The sequence below is a fragment of the Taurulus bubalis genome (assembly GCF_910589615.1).
Source record: "Taurulus bubalis genome assembly, chromosome: 11".
NCBI lineage: Eukaryota > Metazoa > Chordata > Actinopteri > Perciformes > Cottidae > Taurulus > Taurulus bubalis.
Genome location: NC_136599.1, coordinates 27,594,457 through 27,615,804, shown reverse-complemented (window position 1 = coordinate 27,615,804; position 21,348 = coordinate 27,594,457). Strand labels below are relative to the sequence as shown.

The window sequence follows — 21,348 nt, the reverse complement described above, 5'->3', positions numbered from 1 at the left end:
TTTAAAAAGCAACTAAACTACCTGGCTAGGTTTAGTGAAAACGTCATAATTTGGTTTAAACGTAATGACGGAATTAATAATAAAGTTGTTAGTTGTCCATACAACATATTTAGGACACCAGGCTGTGTAGATTTACCTCCAATGTCTTTATGTCAAATAGACTAAACACTTCTAATTACTCATTTGTTGGATTGGGGTTCGGCAGATAAGGTGAATGACAACAATGTGTATCCGTACCTATCTGAGCAGAGGAACCTTTCTCTTCCATAAAAGCAGGTTAGCTCCTTCACACGAGTCACACGGGGACCACAGAGACCCCCGAGCCCGGGCAGTGGGCCCCTCACCACAAGAGGGGCCGCCGGCCCGTGCATGGCTCAAAATAGCCAGGAAGTGTTGAAGCATCAGTGTGAAGCATTACTGGCGCCTCAGACACTGAGACCTGTTTATCTCCATCCATCTCCCCAGCTGGTCAGGCACCGTGATCACGGCCTGAAGAATGATAATTAACATCAACCAGACACTGGTACTATGCAAAGTCCACGCTCTTCCTCGTTGGTATTTTAATTAATAATGCAGCCGATAAGCTAATTATGCAAGTTACAGGGGCATTGCGAGGCAGATAGAAAAAATAATTGCTTTCCTTGAGGAAAACCTCATCTGGGGTCGGACATAGCATTGAGGATTAAAACATAATAAGGCTTGCTTTGTTGATTAAACAGAGCTTGGTCATATATGGGGCTGAAGAACTCCTCATGCGATCCATACTCCAATGAATCCATGTTGGATAAATAAAAGGGAAAAGAATCCCCTGTGATCAGTGGTAGAACGTTTTTACAGTCATGAGAATCCTCTTAGACGTGAGCGTGTCTCATGCTGAGCGCTGAGGAGGCGGCGTCCTGCAGCTCAGTGATGCTCCTGATGCTCACAGCAGACACTGAGAGGTGGTACAGGATGCACTCCTCCTCTTTTCTTCCCAACTCTCTCCTCCTCGTCCTCGTCCTCCTCCTCCCATCTCCTCCCTCCTCCCTACTCCTCTCCTCTTCTCCCTCCTTCCCTCCTCCATCCTCCTCCCTCCTCTCCTCTTCTCTCTCCTCTTCTCTCTCCTCTCCTCTCCTCCTCCTCCCTTCTCCCCTCCCCTTCCTCCTCTCTCCTCTCTCCTTTCTCCTCTCTCCTCCTCTCCTCCCTCCTCTCATCCCCTCCTCCTCCCTCCTCCCATCCACCTCCCTCCTCTCCTCGCTCCTCCTCTCCTCTCTCCTCCCTCCTATCCTCCCCTCCTCCTCCCTCCTCCCCTCCCCCTCCCTCCTCTCCTCTCTCTCCTCTCTCCTCCCCCCATCTCTCCTCCTCTCCTCTCTCTCCCCCGGCCTTATTTTCTTCCTCTGCCCCATCAGTGGCTTTAGGCCAACAGGTCTGACAAAAGGCTCTCCAGGAGCAGGAGATGCGTAAAGCTCATAACATTACAGCATGTAAATGTGCCCTCTGCTGATAAGAGCTCTTAATCCTGCTAAGTACACCGTCGCCCCTATCTTTACTCTCTCAATGTCTCTCTACCTCGCTCTCTCCTTCTCTTATGTTTTTTCTCCTTCTTGTATTTGTTTTTTGTGTCGATTGTGTGACTCTTTATGGCGTGGATCCTCTTTTATATCCCATCTCTCCTGATTATCTACTCTATTCCACTTTCTGCTTTATTTGGTGTGAACTCCCCAAACTCTGCCATCCTCTCACCCTGCCGTTGCTCCTCCAGGCCCATGTGCTTTGTGAAGCAGTTGGAGGTGCCCCAGTACGGCAGCTACAGGCCCAACATGGCGCCCGCCACGCCTCGTGCCAACCTGGCCAAGGAGCTGGAGAAGTACTCCAAGGTGTCCTTCGACTACGCCAGCTTCGACGCTCAGGTGTTCGGGAAGCGCATGCTCGCTCCAAAGATGCTCGCCAGTGAAACGTCACCCAAAGCCTTCAAAAGTAAGACAGGACCGCTGGCTGCTTTTGATATGCTGCTTCCAGTCTTCATGCTAAGCTAAGCTAAGTCTACTGCTGAGCTTACTGTAGACCACAAACACTTAGAACATTGTAATGACTTTTGGCCGCTTTAATTACATTCATCTGGTGCAATATGAATACATTTAAGTACTTTTATACACTTTAAAAAAAATCCGTCTATATATTTAATATTGCTACTGTATTCTTCTTTACTGTTTTACTGTTTATTTACAATACTTGATTTTTTATTGTATTTACCATGTGCCTCTTGTGTGCACTGCTGCTGTATCCTGCAATACTGCGGAACTAATAAAGAATTATTTTATCTTTTCTTATATGTAGCGTACAGACATGAGAGTGGTGTCAATTGTCTTTTATCTCACATTATTGAGTTGAAGGCCTTTACCACACCAATCATTTAGGGTTGCTCTCCCAGCAGGAGAAGAAGTTATATGATCCCTGAGCTGAAAGTTGACTTCTCGTCCTCCTTCAGCTAAACCCTCGTTCCCCAAGTCCCCGTCACAGAGCCTCAGTCTCCACGGTTACGGGAAGAGCTCCTCCTTGGCCTACGACTACTCCCATGATGCCGAGGCCGCTCACATGGCGGCCACCGCCATCCTGAACCTGTCTACGCGCTGCTGGGAGAAACCTGAGAACCTCAGCACCAAACCCCCAGTTAAGGTAAACAGATGACATCATCCATGAAGGTCAATGTTTGGGAAATGTGTCCTTCAGTTTGTCAGAGATTACAAATAACTTGTGTTTATGAGTGATGCCATAGTTATAAAGTATGACCCTCTTCTCTTCTCTGGCAGTTGGTGTGCCTCTCCTCTTCCTCTCTTCTCAATTCTTCCACTTCCCTTTCCTTCTTCCCCTCTCCTCCTCCTCTCCTCTCCTCTCCTCTCCTCTCCTCTCATCTCATCTCTTCTCCTCTCCTCTCCTCTCCTCTCATCTCTTCTCCTCTCCTCTCCTCTCCTCTCCTCTCCTCTCCTCTCCTCTCATCTCATCTCTTCTCCTCTCCTCTCCTCTCCTCTCATCTCTTCTCCTCTCCTCTCCTCTCCTCTCCTCTCCTCTCCTCTCCTCTCATCTCATCTCTTCTCCTCTCCTCTCCTCTCCTCTCCTCTCCTCTCTTCTCTTCTCTTCTCTTCTCCTCTCCTCTCATCTCATCTCTTCTCCTCTCCTCTCCTCTCCTCTTCCTCTCCCCTTGCTCTCTTCTCTCATGTCTTTTGCTCATTTATTCTCTCCCCATCAACTCTCCATGAATATGTCATCAGGAGGGATTGGCTTACAGGATGGTGTTGAGAGGCAGTTGCATCACCTCTCCCGTCCTCTTGCATCCTTTCATCCCTCCATCCCACACACTTTTCATGTTGTTATTGAATTTGGCTGACTGCCAGTTCCCTGGATTACTTTGCCACCAGGTAGCCTTTTTTCATTATCTACCGGACGGATCTTCCACTCTCTTTCTCCACCCCCGCCACTCTTTCTTTCATTTTCTTTTCACATCATTTTCTACTCTCTTTTATCTCCCTCTCTCCCTCTCTGCCTCTCTGCTCTCCATCTGTACCGCTCTATCTCTCCTCCTCTCCCCTCTCTGTGCACAGGAGGTGTAATTGGAGCACCACTTCCCCCATATTGTGATTTTTAAAAGCCTTTTTGCCTCACAGAGGAGAGAAAGTGACTGCTTCATCATTTTTTGCTTTCCTGACATGGTGTTAGAAAGATAAAAAGTGAAGATGAATGTCTCCGGCAGCACAGCAGAGCAAGGTGTTGTTGAGCGAGGAGGCAGCGATCCAGAAGCAGGCCTCAGCTGCTCAGTATTACAGCGCCGATCAACCAGGGACTGATCTGGAATCAGAGTCAGAGCCGGTTGAAATCCAATATTGAAACATTGGACCACTAAGCTCATCAACCAGGGACATTTCTGGGAACTGTTCCCGTTTTCTCTCTCCTCCTAACCCTTTGATTTGTTTGGCCCTTGACCAGCTCTTATGAGCGCCATTTTAGATGAATACTGAAAACACGGCTCATCTCACCCTATGCTTCTGTTCACCTGCCAGCACTATAATAGAGCATGCAGAGAGGAGCAGTGCTGTTCTGCTGCGGGCAAAGGATTTCCACAGTGCATTATATATCATTACGAGCATGCTTAAGCGATGAATGTGCTGTTTTGAACACCAACTGTAGCGCTCTGGAAACTACTGTGCGGCTGGATAAATGCTTGTTTGGTACAAGCTTGAGGGCGGAGGGGCGGAAACAGGAAAGAATCAATAATTTCACCACATGAAAGATTGGTTCAGTCTGAATCTAAAACCCCTCAACTGCAGATTATATGAAGTTGTGATTCAGAAACATGTAGGTATGTTAATGTATGTGTCTCTCTGCAACTGAATCTGCTCAAGAGGGTAATTAAATTAATCACAATCATCAGCACGCAGGACTGCTTCTCACGCTGAAGTGCACCAGAGGAGACTGCATTAGGCATTTACATTGCTGAAGACGTCATTAGTGTATTAGCTAAGTTTCTCTTTCCCTTTTCTCCCAGTCACCAACTGGGAGCCCCAAAGTTTCTAGTGTTAAATTCAAGAAAGTAAAGAGCCTGTACAGACCCAATGGGCAGCAACAGCCTCTTAATTAAATGTCTCATATTTTCTGTTCTTTTCTTAATGATAGAAAATAGGAGACATAATAAGAGAAGTCCACTGCAGATGCGCTCCTAACCAAACCTGCTCTCACCAAATGTTCTGAATGATGAATCTCACTTAATCATAAATTGGAGGCATGTGGCTGATTGTGTATTATTAGCATAGTTAATAAACACTATATATGTTGTGCCGTGTGCAAAGACTCTATTACAGAGATGCCACCAAAAAAGGCTGTCGGAAGAAGAACTTCAGCAAATGGAGGTTCTGTTTTCTAGTGTCAGTCCTGGTAGAGGAACATCAGCAAGCATCAAAGAACAGAATGTGAGCCATTCAAGGGTTTTACAGTTCCAACGGACCAATAGTATTTCTTTAATAATCCAATCATTATAAATAAAGACAACAGAACAGAAATAAGAACAAATCATGGATACAAACAGAAATAGGAGGAAGTAAGTTTCTTTCACTTCCTGCATGAGGCCCAATGACTAGCCTCTGTAGCCTATCCAGGCGGCAGCATTACAGTGGTACCGACTGCCTTTGGCAGGGTTGTGCTTCTAAAAGGTTCTTCACGCAAAGTCGCTCTGAATGGGAGCAGCCAGCTGTTGAGCCCGCTGGAGGGGGAAGGGTGCCATTATGAAGCAAAGCATGATGCTATTTCTATAATGGAATTTAAAAAGATCTCAGAAAATATCAATGTCATAATAATGTGATGAGTTCTCATATTTTATGAATATTCATCTTTATTTAATTTTGTATGTGTATGTTTCACCCTAAGTCCGTGTGTTCATTTATTTCATATTTCATATTATTTGTTGGTTTAATGTTGAACACTTTGGGACTCCGTAACTAAATGTGTTACGGCCTCGCTCTTCTTTAGGAATCGGCCATTGAAGTGGATGAGAACGGCACCCTGGACCTGAGTATGAAGAAGCCCATCAAACGAGAGGGCAGCCTGTCCGGCACCAGCCCCGGGGTTCGGTCCCCAGACCCCTCCTCCTCCTCTTCCTCACTCCATCACGGTGGAAGCAGCGGGATGACATCACCGAACCTACACACCTACAAGCAGGAGGAGTGGGAGGGCCCCCTGGATTACACCAAACCCAACCGCCAAAGGGACGAGGAAATGGACGAGGTTAGTACAATCAGACTGAGCTGAAGCACCAAACACGCAGCGCTTTCCTGTGTCGCAGAGGAAGTATTGCAACACAAATAACAACAGACAGAATCCCCCCTAAGCTTTTTGACTTAGAAAGTCTTCCTTGTTTACATCACTTTTCCTTTCTCTAATCCCTTTGCCTTGTTTCCTTTTCCTCCTTCTATTATTCATTCATTTCAGGGAAATGACAGAGTTACAGTACAGTTAAAACATAGCACTGTGTAACAGAGGTGGTGTGTCAGGTGCATTGCACCATCCTGACTTTGGCATATGCTAATTTTTACTCCTTTGAACTTTTTCAAAAGAAATATAAAGGGCTTTGAGTGTACATTTTTCATGAGGACACCGAGTTCGGAAACGTCATTTGTCTACAAAAAATAGAAAAGGGATTAAAGCTGTGTGTGCACGTGGTGGTTTGCATAGTTTCTTTGCTTGTATACGAATGTGTAAAGAAAGCCAACACTCAAATGATCTTAAAAGGTCAATACAATCCACACAACACATAAGTATAATTTAAATAATAAGAGGACCACAGAGGAATTACAAGCACATATGTGCTCATCTTTTTGGACTTGTTCTTCAGATGGAGCTCACGGGCCAGTCGTTTGTCTCGTCTGACGCTGAGGACTGTGACATGATGCAGGACTGTCTGGAGGAGAGGAAGTACCCAGGAGAGGTCACGACCCCGAGCTTCAAGGTCAAGTTCCAGCCCAAGGATACCAAGAAAGAGCTGCTCTCGTAAGTTTTTCTCTTTTAGGCCGCTGTGCTTAGATCTAAATGCTAATGACAATGTTAACATGTTCACCATCTTAGTTTAGCGTGTTAGCATGCTAACATTGTCTAATTACACACAAAGTACAGCTGAGGCTGTTGGGATTGTTAGTAGTTTTGCAGGTATTTAATCAGAGTACTTTACAAATTAACATTTTGAGATGGTGATCGAATAAAAGTGAACTATTAAAAGCCCCCTACAATTTTCTTTTAAAACATATATCATTTGAATTTCAATATAACATGTACGCAAGAAGTATGCTCAAGTAAACACATGTATAAGGTAATTAAATATAACTAAAAAAGCTAAGGGGATCTTTCCCGACCAGTCCTTTTGTTCATAAAAACTTGATATAAATGCATTACAAGTTTTAACTTTGCTCTTATTTTAACTGCACCATAAATGTTACATCACACACACCATCACCGCAGATGCTCACAGATGAATTCAAGCTAGTTAGCTATTGCTACCGCATGCTATTGTTGCTAGCTAAAACGTTGTTATTGTAACATAAAGTTAGCTGGTCAGATAATAATACATTTATACCGTTGGTTAATTTGAGTTGGTTAGTACATACTTTCTCAGATATCTAACATTAGCATTGATGGCCTCTACTCTTAGGGGCCGATCACACCAGATGCGACTCTCAAAAACGCGTCGCTACCAAAACCATTATTTTCCTATGGTACGGCGCCTTTCATGCACGCTTTTTAAATGCCGCGCTTCGCGTTTTTCTAGCGTTTTTTCGAAGTTGAAATATTCTCAACTTGTAAGCGCCTTGCGCGGAGTCGCACAGCTCATCAATGTCATTCACATTTTTTTTTTTTTTTTTCCAAACTAATGGATCACCCTCAATATGATTCTCATGTGTATCATTGTAAAAAATACAGAGGCCTGTTTTGTACCGTCACAATATAACATCAAATGACTTACTCCTCCTACCAGGAAAATGTTATTGACTCTATTCAAAGATTAGCAGGGACACGACTATCAAAGGAAAGAGCTCAAATACTAAATTGGTCTAGTCGTCAGCAAGAGAATAATCAAAACCCCAGAGGCCAAGGACATCAAATCAGATCATCAAAGTCAGTTGAATACATCCTCTGGGGACCATGACTCTCTCCACACTATTTCATGACAATCCATCTAATAGTAGAGATATTATTGTCTGGACCAAGGTGGTGAGCCTATTAGCAGCCACACTGCTATGTGCCTAGCTCTGTCCTTTCTAACAGCTCTCTCTCTGTATCTCGCCCTCCCCAGGTGCCCTACACCTGGTTGTGACGGCAGTGGTCACATCACTGGAAACTATGCGTCCCATCGCAGGTATGCCTCAATGCTGACTTTTGTGGGTGAAACAGTATGCTAGTGCTCTCTATATATAAAGTCTTAAAGGAAATGTGAGCTCTGCTGAGACTCTTCTGCCGCCCACTCAGCACCTGAGTCCAAAGAGGGCGCACCACGACTAATTCAAATATTTTATTTGATACCGACATGCCAGAGGCAATAATGTAGCGTGAGCTCGCCAAGCAAAGACAGTCATTGACTTTGATATGCATCAGTAATTTACTTCGTCTGTCCTCTTCCTCCTAAATGACCTTGGTATGCCTTGCATTCTTGATTTCCCTTCGCTCACTTCTTTCTCTTCTCTCCTTTCAATTCCCTCACTCTTGCTTTCCTCGTTCCCCTTCTTTTCGTCCTTCTCTCCTCTCGCCTGTCCTTCCCTTTCTCCTTCCTCTCAGTCTGTCTGGGTGTCCTCTCGCTGATAAGAGCCTTCGGTCCCTCATGGCGGCCCACACCCCTGAACTCAAGTATGTCTGCTCTACACCTCCACTGCCTTTTCACTGCCACTTCAATGCTCTGCTACAGACGCTGTCCAGCGCCACAATGCTTCATTCTGCTGACATTAGCTCATCTTTTGTTGCCTGCTGCTGCCTCTGCTGCTGCTGCTGCTGCATCTGCCACGGCACCTTTTCCCGGCTTAGACTATGCTTGCTTTCACTTCAATCAGTTCATGTAAATGTGAAATGAATCAGTCATTTTGTAGTAGACGTAGTTCTTTCCTAAGCTTTTCACAGCCCCTATACATACAAGAAGTGTTTAAATGGCAAAGAGACAGAGAAGAGTGAATTTAACAGACATTGCTCACAAGAGCGAAGAAGGAAATGCGCAAAAATGAATAAGCATAACATTCCTCTCATCTGCATAATGTCATTTTCACTCTGAATCATCTACAGTGTTGTTTGTTGTTCTGCTAACCTTGAATGAAATGTTGAACCCCGCTCTGCCCTCTCCTAGATGCCCCACTCCAGGATGTGACGGCTCAGGTCACATCACAGGAAACTACACCTCCCACAGAAGGTAACAACCAAAATACACAAGTGCAGACACAAAAACGCATACACACACATGAACACACACACACACACACACACACACACACACACACACACACACACACACACACACACACACACACACACACACACACACAGTCAGCCAGAGAGGGCTAGTGACAGTTCATGGTAGAATTAGACAGGGATCACATACTCACACATTTCCACACCTTTCCATTATCCTATTTCCGGCCATATTGGGCTTTTTTGAGTTGATTTGGTTTGTGATTTGGTTGAACAACCTCTGTAAAATTGTTCTTCCTTATAATGTGCTCTCCCTTTAACAAGCAATCACTTCACCAGACCTTTTTTCAACCCTATGTTATCAACTCCATACTTTCTGTTTTCAGTATCTCTGGGTGCCCGCGTGCCAAGAAAAGTGGAATTAAAACTCCTACCAAGGACAACCAGGAGGACTCCGAGCTTTTAAAGTTCGTACCGCTCAGAAAGCCATAATGTCTGCTTTTAGCGAGACTGACGGTAAAATTAAAATGCAATAAAAAAGGAAAAAGACAGAGAGAGAGGAAAGTCACTGTGAATCATATGCAGAGGTAGTGATCTGCCCTCACAAAATCTTTACTGATGGGAAAATACACTTACTGCAGATACTGACTTTGAATGTAGTTCATGGTATTGTCGAGGAGATGGTCAATACATAAGAAATACATCGACTTCATATTGCATTTGCACACAAAACAGTTAATGTAACAGCATGTTGATAACAGCAAGTGCTAAACTTTAATAGCTCTTGCATCAATGATATTACTCAATGTTTAAACCCAGATGTAAGATAAATTAATTTGGCCCAGTAAAGAAAGTATATAACGTAAATCTTGACAGTTTATATGTTCGGATTCTTTTTACCTAACCTTTATGCCTTCTCACTCTCTTTCTTTGTTCTTTCTTTCCTCGCTTCATCCCTTCTTCTCCCTCTCCTTGTTGTTCTTGTTTCCCTCCTGTCCTCTGCTCCCTGCAGATGCCCGGTGCCTGGCTGCGACAGTCTGGGTCACATCAGTGGGAAGTACGCCACCCACCGCAGCGCCTACGGCTGTCCGCTGGCAGCCCGCCGGCAGAAGGAGGGTCTCCTGAATGGCACCCCCTTCAACTGGAAGGCCTTCAAGACAGAGGGGCCTTCCTGTCCAACCCCAGGTTGTGACGGCTCCGGCCACGCGAACGGAAGCTTCCTCACACACCGCAGGTACGCTTTTAACCACAAGGCCTGCTTTTGGGTCTCCTCATGAGAAGGGAGCAGAGTGAATTAGAACTGGGTTTGATGCTAATAAAGTTTTAGGGACTTCCATGTCTCTGTTTTTCTTTTAAACACAATATATAACGTTGTTATGGTTAGCTCTCTCATGTCTGTAAGTATGGCTTCGCCTAAAGGCTTGCAGCACAGAAAACTGCTTACCTAACGGTCCACAATTGGAAAGCAGGGCTCTCAAGTTTTTAAGACAGGTAAGAGTGACATATCCTCCTCCTATCCTCCTATCCTTCTATTCGTGTAGCCCATTTCTTTTTTTTGATTGGCTGATGAGTACTTCAGGGGATTCGGGGAGACGTGCTTGATTCCTCCATGGTGAGGGCAGCGCGACCAGGTCATGTTTGTGCTGCGGCACATTAAATAGCCTAGAGTTTTTTTTCAGCGTGAGAAATACGATGTGTGGCGGGAGGGCGTGGCTTAAGACCGAAATGCGTGACAGTCACGCTCAATGCGTGACACTTGAGAGCCCTGGAAAAGTATTCCAGCACCTCGGAAGCTCACTAACTACAGCAACATGTTGTGTCTAGTTTCTCGTTTTTGATGACAATCTGTGGTTTTACGTTTGTGACGAGACTCCAGGAAGTCAATCCAACACAGTCCAACATGTTGAGCTTTAGCGGTGTTGGTCAGTGTTTGTTTGTTTTTAAACGCTGGAAAGAGTCCTGGCTAACGAAATAGTTTCCTGGTCCGGACAGTTATTAGCTAACATTCCAATAAAACTCCACTTAAAATATTAATAAAAATGCTCGTGTAACGTTTTCAGCTGATTTAATGGTGTTAAACTGAACTTGAATTTCTTACCATTCGAACTAAATCGTTTTAATTATTAGAGGTAGCTTTGCCTTTACAAAAGTCGGTAAAATTACGCTAATGCCGGTAAATTAGCTGTGCGTCGCTGTTGGTCTGGTTCAGACTAACTTCTCTCCTGGTTGTTTTTCGGGGATATTAACTTAACACCAAAATTACCATCAATGCTGTCAACACATCCAGGATCGTAGTTCTGTCTTTCACAATAAGATATCATGCTTCAACAACTCCAAACTATGCTAAAGCTCCTTCATTTCCATTTGAGTGTATATTAGCACCTGCTGGATGTTTTGTTAAACTCTTCTCATGTCAGTCACTTGCAAAACACCAGCTGATGCATGAAATTGAACAATTATGCACACATATGTTGTATTAATTGCTGACTTTCAACAAATGTACAGATAATCTCTCTCACTCTCAAACACACACACCAACATTGTTTGCATAGTTTATTATATTATTGTGCACTTGATGTAGCCTGGCTTATGAAAAACAAGAAAACCATTATATTTTATTATGTCTGCCTTTATGTTTCAGAGCTACAAACAAACAGCTGTCTCCCCCAAATTAGCAGTACGATGAAAATACAGATACTTTTCAGAGTAAAGATTGTCGCCCAAGTGTCACCCGAGTGTTCTTACTGCTTTCTCTCATCAAAGTCACTTTCCTATCGTATTTAGACATGTAAACGTCCATATATATTCATGAAATTTGACACATAGATTCTCTATCTGTATAAATTAATACTACTTACACTTTGATGGCGATCACAGAAGAAAATGGCAGCGAAAAGGAAAGTGCGTCACGCCGGAAAAGTCTGAACCAGGACAATCGCAGCTAACGCAGTCCAAACCAGACCACTTTGATGCTAGCTGCTACCAGAAGCTAAGCTAACTGCCTGCTGGTTCTAGCTTTATAGTTAAACGACAAACATCAGAGTGCTATCAATCAATTCAAAATGAATAAAATGTTGAGGTATTTTTTGAAGTCACTGGAAAACAACGTTCCTATAGCTTCCTGTTTTCCTTCATTTGACACATTCCTGGTTGAATGCTGGGTTTTAACTTATATCTCTATACTAGATATATATATTTTCCTTGGGACAAATGTAGCATATTGTTCAGACCATCAGTGGAAAAGCAAGAAATATATTGAAGGATACTATGCTGTAATCTCAGTCCACAGCTCCTCTCCTAACAGTAAAGGGTATCTGCCTCTCCTCATGCTACCAACACAACCACTACTCTTTAAGCAAACCAATGGGTGATGATGACATCTGATGACTTTTAACAACTTTTGGAGCTAGTGCTAGTTACTATCACTGGAAAAGAGTTGGTAACACTGCATTTTGTTTTCCACTGTTATGCCAGTTGTTCCACCGTCCACCATTTCCTCTACTGGGGATAATGACTGCAAAGAACTGATACTCTTTGGGAACGGGGAATAGCTACCTATGCTTTTCCCTGAGATGGTGCCTGGTGACAGACAGAGCTGCAGCAAGCACGGCTTATGGGGAACCAATCTAAACACCGACGGTGTCATTATTCTATCACTATTACATTACTTCATAATGAAAAGCAACATATTTCATTTAATTATGGCATCAACAAAAGGTCCACTGGGAGCTACAGTGTCCTATATGTGTTTTGATGTGATGTGAGATGTGATAACTCAGGTTACCTCTGTGCCACTTGTCTCCAGCCTCTCAGGATGCCCCAGAGCCTTGTTCGCCAAGAAGAAGGCTAAGTTCCCCACAGAGGACTACCTGAGCACCAAGTTCAGAGCCAGTGATGGTAAGAAAAAGTGTCTATAAAACAAGTATAGTGTATGCTGGCCTGTTCATGAGTGTATATCTGTGTGTGTAAAAGTAATCCTCGTTGTTTTCTAGAGCTCTTAACTTAACAGTGAATGCAAGTGTTTTGACAAAGAAAACAGAAACATTATGTCAAAAGTAAAAGAAGCTTCGGAGCCTTGTCCAGGCTCATGGAGGGTTAGCAAACTCCCAATATCATTTAACTAAACCGATACCAAAACAGCAAAGATGGATCTAAAAAGGGAAAAGCAGAGGGCAGCAGAAACCTGTACACTTCTATTCTTTTCTATTCTAATCTATCTGGCTTCTCCCTTAGTTTTAGACAACGATGAGGACATCCAGCAGCTCAACAAAGAGATCAACGACCTCAATGAATCCAACAATGAAATGGAGGCTGACATGGTCAACCTGCAGACTCAGGTGTGTTTCTATTTTTAGTTCTCATTTTAACCTGTATATCACTGAACATGGGGTGAGTTCTTACTGGACAGAAGTGCTCATGTGTTTCACGACATCATATGTGGGACTTAAAGGGATAGTTGTGATGTTTTGAAGTGAGGTTGTATCAGCTACTTCTCCATACTCAGTGTATTACTACAGTAGACAGGAGCACCAGCAAAGTAATGTACTACTGTGATGTATTTTAGATACCAAGTAGAATCAATACCAGGTAAATGTACGTTATATTTAGAATATGTTCACCGCTTTACTTTGCTGTCAGGCAGCTCTTTCTGACGGAGAACTGAAGCTGTTCTCTGTTTTCTCTTCAAAGACACCAGACTCCTTTGACAAAAACAGTCACTCGTAGAAAGCAGGAGTTTCTGGTTACCGCTGCCTCAATTGGTTGGTCTGTTCGTGTTAATTTGGTGAGAAAGAAACTTGCTTTGAAGAGAGCACAGACGGATATAACAGCTTCAGTTATAGCAGTAGATAGTATAGCAGTGAAAAGACTTCAAACTTAAACTGATACAGATTGTTTTAGGTGTCTAAAATACATTTAGCTGCTGCCCCAGTTTACAGCAGTACATTCCTTTGTTCCTGTGTTGTTTCTCTAATGTAGTAATACACTATGAGAAGTAGCTCTACAACCCCACTTCAAAACATTACAACTATTCGTTTAAACTACTTCATTAACTTGAGCTGTTAACCTTAACATTGGGTTAAAGATCACAGATGGAAAAGTCATTCAGTCCAGTGATAAACCTTTGAGGGAATAAATAACAACCTTTCTCTCACGAATGAGAACACAGCCTTGCTTGATGTAATAAACTCAAGGTTCTTAGTGCTACCTTAGTGCCTTACTTGATCTGGTATGAACAGTATAGCTTATGGTGGCAAATGTTGACAGTCGTAAGGTAAGTATTGATTTGTAACTAACATTATTTACTCATTTGTGCTACTGTTAAGGAGACACTTTGACATTACCAATATCTTGTAATTACCACTTGCAACACTGGCTGTTATTTGGCAAATGTTAGATAGACTCACTTTAAAGGACACATATGCTCTTTTAGAGGTTCATACTTGTATTGTTGGGTTCCTCTAGAACATGTTCACATGCTTTAATGTTTGAAAAAACCACACAATTTGTCTAAATAGACCTGTATTCAGCCTCTGTCTGAAACGCTCATAAATATATTGTTAGATTTTGAAATGTATTTCCTTATATGGCCGAGTATTGGGATGAGTACTGGCAGAGGTGTCAAGTAGCAAAGTACAAATACTTCGTTACTTTACTGAAGTAGAAATTTTGGGTATCTATACTTTACTGGAGTATTTATTTTTCAGACGACTTTTTACTTCTACTCCCTACATTTTAAAAATAGCCTCGTTACTATTTAATTTTGGTTTGTTTTCACTCCGGCTTGTCATCGTTCAAAAACACACACACAAAAAACCTCTCCGCCCCGTTGTGCACAGATACGTGCGCGCGCACACAGGTGAGCACTGAGCACACACCAGAGGACAGAGAGCGTCGAAAAATATGTCGCGTGAAAAGTAGACCGCTATATCTGCGTTTTAAACGCTCCCAGGGTGAAGATGCAACAGCAGCTCTCCTGTGAGGAACAGCGGAGTTCTCCTCTCACCGGAGCAGCTCTCTGAACCCGGAGCAGCTCTCTGAACCCGGAGCAGCTCTCTGAACCCGGAGCAGCTCTCTGAACCCAGAGCAGCTCTCTGAACCCGGAGCAGCTCTCTGAACCCGGAGCAGCTCTCTGAACCCGGAGCAGCTCTCTGAACCCGGAGCAGCTCTCTGAACCCGGAGCAGCTCTCTGGACCCGGAGCAGCTCTCCTGCTCCAGGTGAAAGAGCCAAAGTGCTCGTGTCTTCTACCAACAATGAGCTGCTGGCTTCACATATTACAAAAGTACAAAGTACACGGATATAAAACAAAGTCATTAATAAATACATGGACAGATGCCTGTACTTTTGGGTAAATGGTTACGGTACGCCGTTAACAGGTTAGCTTGCGCATGCGCGATTTGACGCGACGCCGTGAGCTCCGTGAGCTCGTCTTTTCCTGCTGTTGCGTTTCTCAAAATAAAAAAACAGATCTAAGCTCAATATTGAGCATGAATTGAGAGAGGCCGTATCAAATCTACAACCCCGTTTATAACATATGTGTCGAGGAAAGCAGCTCACTGCTCCACTAATACTGATACAACCTGATGGCTCACATATCTGCACTCATTCTGTTTTGTTTGGCAAAAAAATGAAATAGCATATTGTTTTCCACAATGAGCTATTTAGTAGTAGCTAAATATGAGTAATTTTTTGCACAGATAGAACTTACACAAAACATTGTCTGATGGGGCAATCTGATTTACTTGAAAGTGATTGCAATTTTCTTTATTCTGTTATTTATAAAAGCACAGAGTCACACAATTATGTTATTTACAGAAAAAGTTTGAGAACCACAGCTTTAAGTGTTTGTGTCGAAGTCGCCGCCTATTCTGCACTATTACAATACTTATAGGCAACTAGTTATCATGTCTTCCGCTCCATGAAACGCATGTTAATGCTCAGTAGTACACATATGGTACTTTAATGTATTTGCATTGTAATAAAATGTGATCACTTTAAATGGGCATATATGCAGCTGAAACGGGTAGCCTAGTGCATCCCACATTTTTCAACATAACATTTTAAAACATTATGGCCTTTATAAAAATTATTGTTTTGGGGGAGGTGGGGTAGTGCACTATAGGCCCCTGAGACGCGGCTTAAGAGTTTGTCCTTAATGGAAAAAAAACATTCCCCTTACATTACTTTTACTTTTATACTTTTAAGTAGTTTTTAAACCAGTACTTTTACACATTTACTTAAGTAAAAAGCTTGAGTTGATACTTCAACTTTTACAGAAGTATTTTTAAACCCTAGTATCTATACTTCTACTTGAGTAATGAATGTGAATACTTTTGACACCTCTGAGTACTGGGATGAGTACTGGGATGAGTATTGGGATGAGTATTGGGACGAGTACTGGGATGAGTATTGGGACGAGTACTGGGATGAGTATTGGGACGAGTATTGGGATGAGTACTGGGACGAGTATTGGGACGAGTACTGGGATGAGTATTGGGACGAGTACTGGGATGAGTATTGGGACGAGTATTGGGATGAGTACTGGGATGAGTATTGGGACGAGTACTGGGACGAGTATTGGGACGAGTACTGGGATGAGTATTGGGACGAGTACTGGGATGAGTATTGGGACGAGTACTGGGATGAGTATTGGGACGAGTACTGGGATGAGTATTGGGATGAGTATTGGGACGAGTACTGGGATGAGTATTGGGACGAGTACTGGGATGAGTATTGGGATGAGTATTGGGACGAGTACTGGGATGAGTATTGGGACGAGTACTGGGACGAGTATTGGGACGAGTACTGGGATGAGTATTGGGACGAGTACTGGGACGAGTATTGGGACGAGTATTGGGATGAGTACTGGGACGAGTATTGGGATGAGTATTGGGATGAGTACTGGGACGAGTCTTGGGATGAGTATTGGGATGAGTATTTTGAGCGGCAAGACAGTGTATTGAGTCCAAATAAACCAGAGTGGGACATGAAGTCAGTGCAGCAGTGGAGCTCTATGACACAGAGGTGCATCAGGTCTTGATACACACACAAAGGATCCGTTGTTGTTGGTTTTGGGGCTTACTCTTTCAATTAATTCAGATACTACGTAGCTAGTTAAAAGACAAATCAACCGTATGCCTGAAGTGGTACCAACGTAGAATGCTGCTGCTGTGTGTTGCAGATCTCCTCCATGGAGATGAACCTGAAGAGCATCGAGCACGAGAACAAGATGATCGAGGAGCAGAACGAGGCTCTGTTCATGGAGCTGTCCGGCCTCAGCCGCGCCCTGATCCGCAGCCTGGCGAATATCAGCCTGCCACACATGGTGAGTTGTTGTCCTCACACACACAGGGCTGGACCCGCTCACACACACACCTCTTCGATTGATTCAATGCATAAGTTTGGAGGTGAACCTCGTGCGCAGACCGGCACACAGCCGTTGGTTTCCTTGCTCTTCTCAGTTGCGATTGGTTGTTGTTTGTACCACAGCAGGAGCCAATCACCGAGCAGAACTTTGACAGCTACGTGAGCACCCTGACCCACATGTACACCAACAAGGACTGCTTCCAGAGCCCCGAGAACAAAGCTCTGCTGGAGAGCATCAACAAAGCTGTGAAAGGCATCAAAGTCTGAGGCTTGACGCTCACACTGATGCAGACTGTCCTGAAGCGCCGGAGCTGCAGGAGAGATGTTGAAATACTCTACGATACATTGAAATATGATTCAAAAACAAAAAGGGAATTCAGGTTATTTAAATAAACGGCAACTTAAAAGAAAAACAACTCAACCCAGGGAGCACTCTGTTAGAAGAAAAATGACGCGGACCAAAATCCACACCATGCTGCTGCTGGGATTAGGAGGAGGAGCCAGATCCTTCAGTCAGACCGGATGGAAGAGAAGAATACTGTATGTGGGGGTTTAATATGCTGTATGTTTACTTGTTGTCTCTTTTGTGTCTTTAACTGTTGTTGGATGAGCGGTTGATCAGTTTTTCATGCTTCACATCAACTAGAACACGGAGGAACGTGAACACAGGATTGCTTAAAGGAGCTCGGAGACTGGAAGTGGACAAAGATGAGTTGGACGTGCTGCGCTGTAGCGTACACTGTGGCCAGTGTGTGTGTGTGTGTGTATGTGTGTGTGTGTGTGTGTGTGTGTGTTGTGTGTGTGTCTGTGCGTGCTCACCAACTCCAGGAGCTCTCTGATTCATGACCACACACACCCCGCAATATGAAGCATGCACTACACTGGATTTGTGTTTGCTTTGTGGTATTACTGCGGCAAAGGTGTCAACAGTGCAATGTTGACTCAGTTTAGTGGGGGAGGAAGTCAAGTCAAATCTGAAGACAGATCCAGGAACAGTGCAGGTTGTTTATTTTCATGGGACAGCTGAAATGATGATTTTAAAAAGCAGCAGATAAATCTGTTTATTTCTTTTTTTTTACCTGAAGTTATAGTAATCGTGTGCACACAGCTCAAATTCAGTTAGTTATATCAATAGTATTTATCAATATAGGAATTGCACTTCATTTTAATGAATAGTTTTGTGGTACGATAATTAATGTTATATATGAATTATTTAAACTTGTGAATTCTTAAATTGTAACTTATTGCCATTTATGTTATTGAGGTTTATTTATTTGAAGCAATCTATTTATTACCATTGTTTTTGTAACACACACACACACACACAAAGCATCCTTACTGATTATCATGGCGAGTTGCAGATGTCTTACGTCAATATTTTAAGAATCTATATAGATAACTGACGAGGCATATTTTGTTTGAGTACTTTTTAAAAGCCTTTTTAAGTGCAGATGTTTTATAACTGATAAGATCTTTTGATAATTTTACACAAAAAAGGTTATCTTTTGGGGTTGTTCTTGTTTTTCTCCGTTTTGTTTGTGCTCTTTCTGTTACTGCTACATTCAGAAACCCACTGCTGAGGGGAAAAAAAGAAAGTATGTATTTATTATTTATTTAATATGAAAGAAATTGACTGATATGGCTGTGTATTTATTTTGTTATTTATTTGCGTGATGTGACGGTTGAGTCCGAGTAGTCTTAAAGATCCACTGCTAATATTTAAATAAAGAAAACGACATCAATACAAACACTGTTTGATTACTTAGGCGTATGCTGAGGGGAAGCAGCGGCTGATTGTAAAGGCAAAAAGAGCCCAACAAAAGCAATCGCTGTTCTACTGCTCGCTGCTCTCTGTGTGTTTGCTTTTGTCAGGGAAAAGAAAACCAGGAAAAGTTACTTTAAAATAAACAACAACAAAAAAACGTTACCTCTCCCAAGCGCTTTGTAGCGGCCAGACCGGCTAACCCAAACCTCTGTGATGTACCAGAGAGGCTTAAGTTACGCTTTGGATTCTTTTTGTCTCACGTGTTATTTTCATCCGCACAATGGGACGAACATAGAGCTGTATTTCAGCTGTGGTTCCGGCTGGATGAAGGCTCTAGAACACACGGAGCAACACACCCAGCCGGGGAGGATACTGTAAGATGGCCTCCTTTGACAAACTTATATCAGATAAACATAAACACCTGTAGCCTTACTCTAGATTTTAATTTTTAGATGCACAAAGTGCCACTAAAAAAAAAGAAAAAGAAGAAAAAAAAACATTCTTTCCTGATTCTTCGCATTTCTGCAATGTAACAATGTCTGGTCCCGGGAAGACCACGGCATCAAGAGAGCGGTGATTGTTTCAGATGCCTTTGTTTCTCTGCCAAGATGGCCACTAGTACACTCTATATACATTCTGTATAAATAGATTTTAAAGATGCTATATATATGAATATAAACATACATATATTTTTCCAGTGTAATTGTTGACTTGCTCTTCTTCTTCTCTTGTATTACCTTAACAGAGGATCACTAACTGTCTAGAAGAGATGGGAGGGGCGTTACCAATAGAAGGCAGTTACACCATATGTAATATCACTAAGACCTGCTCAACTGTGGCTTTAAACACACCATTCACTCAAACTGAAGACTACGTAGGCGTCGTTGACGATACAGTACAATACTTTGGAAGTGTTTTCCAAGCTTTCCTTTTTTTATTTTTTATTTCCTGTATTTGTCTGTCCTTGATCCAGAATTGTCGAAAACATCTACTGTATGTTGTACTACTGAATCTGACAAATAACTAGATGGTTGGCTCTTTGTTCCTAAGTGTCATGTGACTTCATGTATAGTTATAAAAAAAAAGATGATGCCTCTGAATAATGTTCTGCACATAGTGTTTGGCGACATTGTGCAGTTATTGTATTGTAACTAGTGAGGCCGTTCTCTCTGCTGTTGAAGCAAGCCGGTAGGAGACGTGTAGTGTGACCTGCCTTTGAGTGATTCGTTGCAGCTACTGTGGTGTAACAGTATGATCCCCTTGTGTGACTCTGGTGTCAAAGGCATGTTGTAAATGTGCTCTTAGCCAATGTAGAATGACACTCCTTTGTGCACTTTCTGAATAACCGTTGAAAATGCCAGCATTTGAGTCTTGACTTGTAAGAACCCCGATAGATCACGAGCAGTTCAAGTATTCAGCTCCAGCGGAGAGCGCACTGCAAAGCATTGTCACACCTGTCTGTTGCCGGTCCCATAGAAAACAAGCCGTCCGTCATGTCAGACAGAGACCCGTCTTTGATTCCGCGGGTTCAGCCCCGTGCTGTCGGAGCTCAGAAATGTATTCAAAAAAAGAAAGCGCTACTTTCTTTTCCAAACCAAAACCAAAAGAGATTGACAGGAAGCAGAGTTTGGTTCTCAGGTGAACAGGGAGAGCTGCCACAGGTCAGCCAGTCAGCCGAGGCCGGAGGCCGGACCGGGCCTCCTGTGAAATGAGACGAGCGTGTGGGAGTGGGAAATTGATTTGCCAGGCTACACAATCTCCCCTTTGTTTTAGGAGGAGGCGTTTGTTGCATAAATATGTGTCCATCAGTCAAAAGAATGTTGAAGCTTTTAATGACTTTTAAACCCACCCCCGCCCCCTTCCTCGTGTCTTGTGCAACCTTTCCTCAGGAAAGATCATTTTTGATGCATTTGGTTAAAAAAGTAGTATATTCTTCCTCTCCCGAAATGCACGAGAATACTACCCGAGAGTGTTCAGACTGTGAATATTCTCCTAACTTATTTGATATGGCATGACCCCTTTTAAACTGCTTGATGAAATTGTCTACTGAGGTATGTAAATGAATAACACTGAGGCCATGAAAGCATAGCATATTCAAAAAAAGAAAAACAGTCAGCTGAGGAAGCGAGTGCAGCCTACGTTGGTTCTTCGCCCACGCACTGTATGTTTTCTTATTGACAGAGGAGGACTGAGTGATGACTGAAGAGTTTTATTCCAAATAGCAAAGGAATTTTAAAAAGCAAACCCAGTTTCCCTAAAGCACCTGGAACAAAAATGTTGACACTTTCAGGAAAACCAGCCCAGACCAAAA

General features: G+C 43.0%; 1 protein-coding gene across 1 annotated transcript in view; it reads left to right on the top strand.

Annotated features, from left to right (window-relative positions):
- Positions 1-17,539, top strand: part of LOC306743398 (myelin transcription factor 1-like) — a gene marked incomplete at both ends in the record, with an annotated part of 134,798 nt that extends 117,259 nt beyond the window's left edge. The window contains 13 exon segments of the mRNA XM_079225901.1: positions 1,742-1,956; positions 2,468-2,655; positions 5,497-5,751; positions 6,359-6,513; positions 7,811-7,873; positions 8,290-8,358; positions 8,846-8,908; positions 9,294-9,374; positions 9,920-10,141; positions 12,713-12,804; positions 13,141-13,244; positions 17,088-17,231; positions 17,396-17,539. Coding sequence (XP_079082027.1) covers positions 1,742-1,956; positions 2,468-2,655; positions 5,497-5,751; positions 6,359-6,513; positions 7,811-7,873; positions 8,290-8,358; positions 8,846-8,908; positions 9,294-9,374; positions 9,920-10,141; positions 12,713-12,804; positions 13,141-13,244; positions 17,088-17,231; positions 17,396-17,539 — 1,795 coding nt within the window.
- Between the last annotated feature and the right edge of the window lie 3,809 nt (positions 17,540-21,348).